At 47.6% G+C, this 2,500-nt stretch overlaps 1 protein-coding gene across 1 annotated transcript in view; it reads right to left on the reverse strand.

Annotated features, from left to right (window-relative positions):
* Window positions 1–2,500, reverse strand: part of fgf11a (fibroblast growth factor 11a) — a 112,247-nt gene that overhangs the window by 50,500 nt on the left and 59,247 nt on the right. Inside the window, exon 2 of the mRNA XM_062516985.1 lies at window positions 1,359–1,469. Within this exon, the coding sequence (XP_062372969.1) occupies window positions 1,359–1,469 (111 nt within the window). The remainder of the gene's footprint in view (window positions 1–1,358; window positions 1,470–2,500) is intronic.

Below are 2,500 nucleotides of genomic sequence, written 5' to 3' on the forward strand. Positions count from 1 at the left end.
GGTGATTCTAGATTGAATCAAGGTGAGGCATTTCTAGAATGAATCGAGGTGAGGAGTTCTAGAGTGAATCGAGGTGAGTCGTTTCTTGTGTGAATCGAGGTAAGTGTGAATCGAGGTGAGGCGTTTCTAGAGTGAATCGAGGTGAGGCGTTTCTTGAGTGAATCAAGGTGAGGCGTCTTTAGAGTGAATCAAGGTGAGTCGTTTCTTGTGTGAATCAAAGTGAGGCGTTTCTTGTGTGAATCGAGGTAAGGCGATTCTAGATTGAATCAAGGTGAGGTGATTCTAGAGTGAATCGAGGTGAGGCGTTTCCAGTGTGAATCGAGGTGAGATGTTTCCAGTGTGAATCAAGGTCAGGCGTTTCTCGCGTGAATCAAGGTGAGTCGCTTCTAGAGTGAATCAAGGTGAGACGTTTCTAGAGTGAATCGAGGTGAGACGTTTCTAGAGTGAATCGAGGTGAGGCGTTTCTTGAGTGAATCAAGGTGAGTTGTTTCTAGTGTGAGTTGAGGTGAGGAGTTCCTAGAGTGGATCAAGGTGAGGCGTTTCCAGTGTGAATCAAGGTGAGTTGTTTCTAGTGTTAGACGAGGTGAGACATTTTAAATGTGAATCAAGGTGAGGCGATGTCTGTGAAGTTTGTCTATTTGTGCGTCCCGGCCTCTACCTCATCACACTGCCACCTCACCATATACATAATCAGCTTTGAATAAGTATGTGTAACTGGTGCGAAAGTGTGTGTAGGTGTGTAAAAGTGCGTGCAGGTGATCACACTGTAATGTGTAATGGGCGTGTTAGTGTGTGTAGGTGGTGTATGAGTGTGTAGATGTGGGTAGGCGGTGTGTAAGGGTTAATGGAGCTTACACTACATCCCTTGTTCTTGTTTTATTGAATATACAGTATGTGTTGGGCTTTTCCTTTCATCTAACAGGACAGTGGAGAGAGAGACAGGAAGTGAGAGGGAGAGACAGGAATTGAGAGGGAGAGAGACCAGGTGGGATTGGTAAACGACCCGAGTAAATGTGTGTAGATGTCTGTAAATCAGTGTAGAAGGTGTGTGTGAGTGCATGCACCTGTGTGTGAAGGTGCATGCAGTTGTATGAGTGTAGTTGTTTGTAAGTGTGTGTTTGTGTGGCTGCGTGTAATTGTGTGCAGGTGTGTGTAGGTGTGTGTACTTGGCGTGTAAATGTGCAAAGATCTGTGTAGGCGGTGTAAGTGTGTGTAGGTGTTTGTGTAGGTAGTGTGTAAGTGTGTGTACTTAGCGTGTAAATGTGCAAAGATGTGTGTAGGGGGTGTAAGTGTGTGTTGGTGATGTGTAAGTGTGTGTGTGTGTGTGTGTGTGTGTGTACTGTATGTGTGCCACTCACAGAAGGAGCTGCTTTCGTCCTTTGTGCCGTCCATGGTGCCATTGGGGAGCATTTGGAGGTAGAAGCCATGCCGACAGTACAGGCGTGTGACAATGCCTTTCAGCTGGGGCTCTGCAGGAGGGATAGAGAGAGAGAGAGAGGGAGGGAGAGAGGGAGAGAGGGAGAGAGAGGGATGCAGGGAGAGAACGAGGGAGGAAGAGAGATGCAGGGAGGGAGGGAGGGATAGAGAGAGAGAAGGATGCAGGGAGAGAGCGAGAGAGGGATGCAGGGAGAGAAAGAGAGGGAGGGAAGGAGAGAAAGATGGAGGGAAAGAGAGGGATGGAGAGAGTGGGAGAGGGAGAGATGGACAAAAGAGAGAGTAGGGAGGAAGAGAGGCATGGAGGGAGAGAGAGATAGAGGGAGCGAGAAATGGACAGGAGAGAGGGATGGAGGGAGAGAGAGAGGGAGGGAGAGAGGGATGGAGGGAGAGAGAGGCAGAATGATGTTGGTAGGCAGATAATGAGACATAGAAGGAAGAGAAGCAAACAGAGTGAGAGAAAGAGGGGAGGGAATAGAGGGAGAGAAAGAGAGAGAGAGAGACAGAGAGAGGGGGAGAGGGACAAAAAGAGGACGGGTGGAGAGGAGGGAGGGGTGGAGGGGGGGTAGTAGATGTTAAAAAATTACAAAGTACAATTTCTAAATAGGTCTTGTAATTAGGCCATTGGCAACTCATTGTCCTTGTGCGAAGTGGCCCATTGTGTGTGTTTCAAGGGCTCCAGGTTGGACTCTGGCTTGGTCTACTCCAGCGTGTGTGCTGCTGCTGCAAACATGGACGTGCTGGGAAACAGTGTGATCATATCTGCTTGTGTGTGTGTGTGTGTGTGTGTGTGTGTGGGGGTATGTAATTTGAATGTTGTTATGTGTTTGCATGTAACTGTCTTGTGTACAGTATGTGTGTGCTTACAGTATAATGCATGCATCTATGTATGTGCCTGTGGGATGTGTGTGTGTGTGTGTGTGTGTGTGTGTGTGTGTGTGGTAAAGGGATTGTGGCATAAAAGATGAATAGCCCAGGGTCCTGTTCAGAGACAGGGCATCTGTGTGAACTGAGAATTAGAAAACTACCAACAACTGCAACTTTCCATCTGATAAAAGTTTAACAA

This window comes from Sardina pilchardus, chromosome 16, assembly GCF_963854185.1.
Source record: "Sardina pilchardus chromosome 16, fSarPil1.1, whole genome shotgun sequence".
In the NCBI taxonomy this organism is placed as follows: domain Eukaryota; kingdom Metazoa; phylum Chordata; class Actinopteri; order Clupeiformes; family Clupeidae; genus Sardina; species Sardina pilchardus.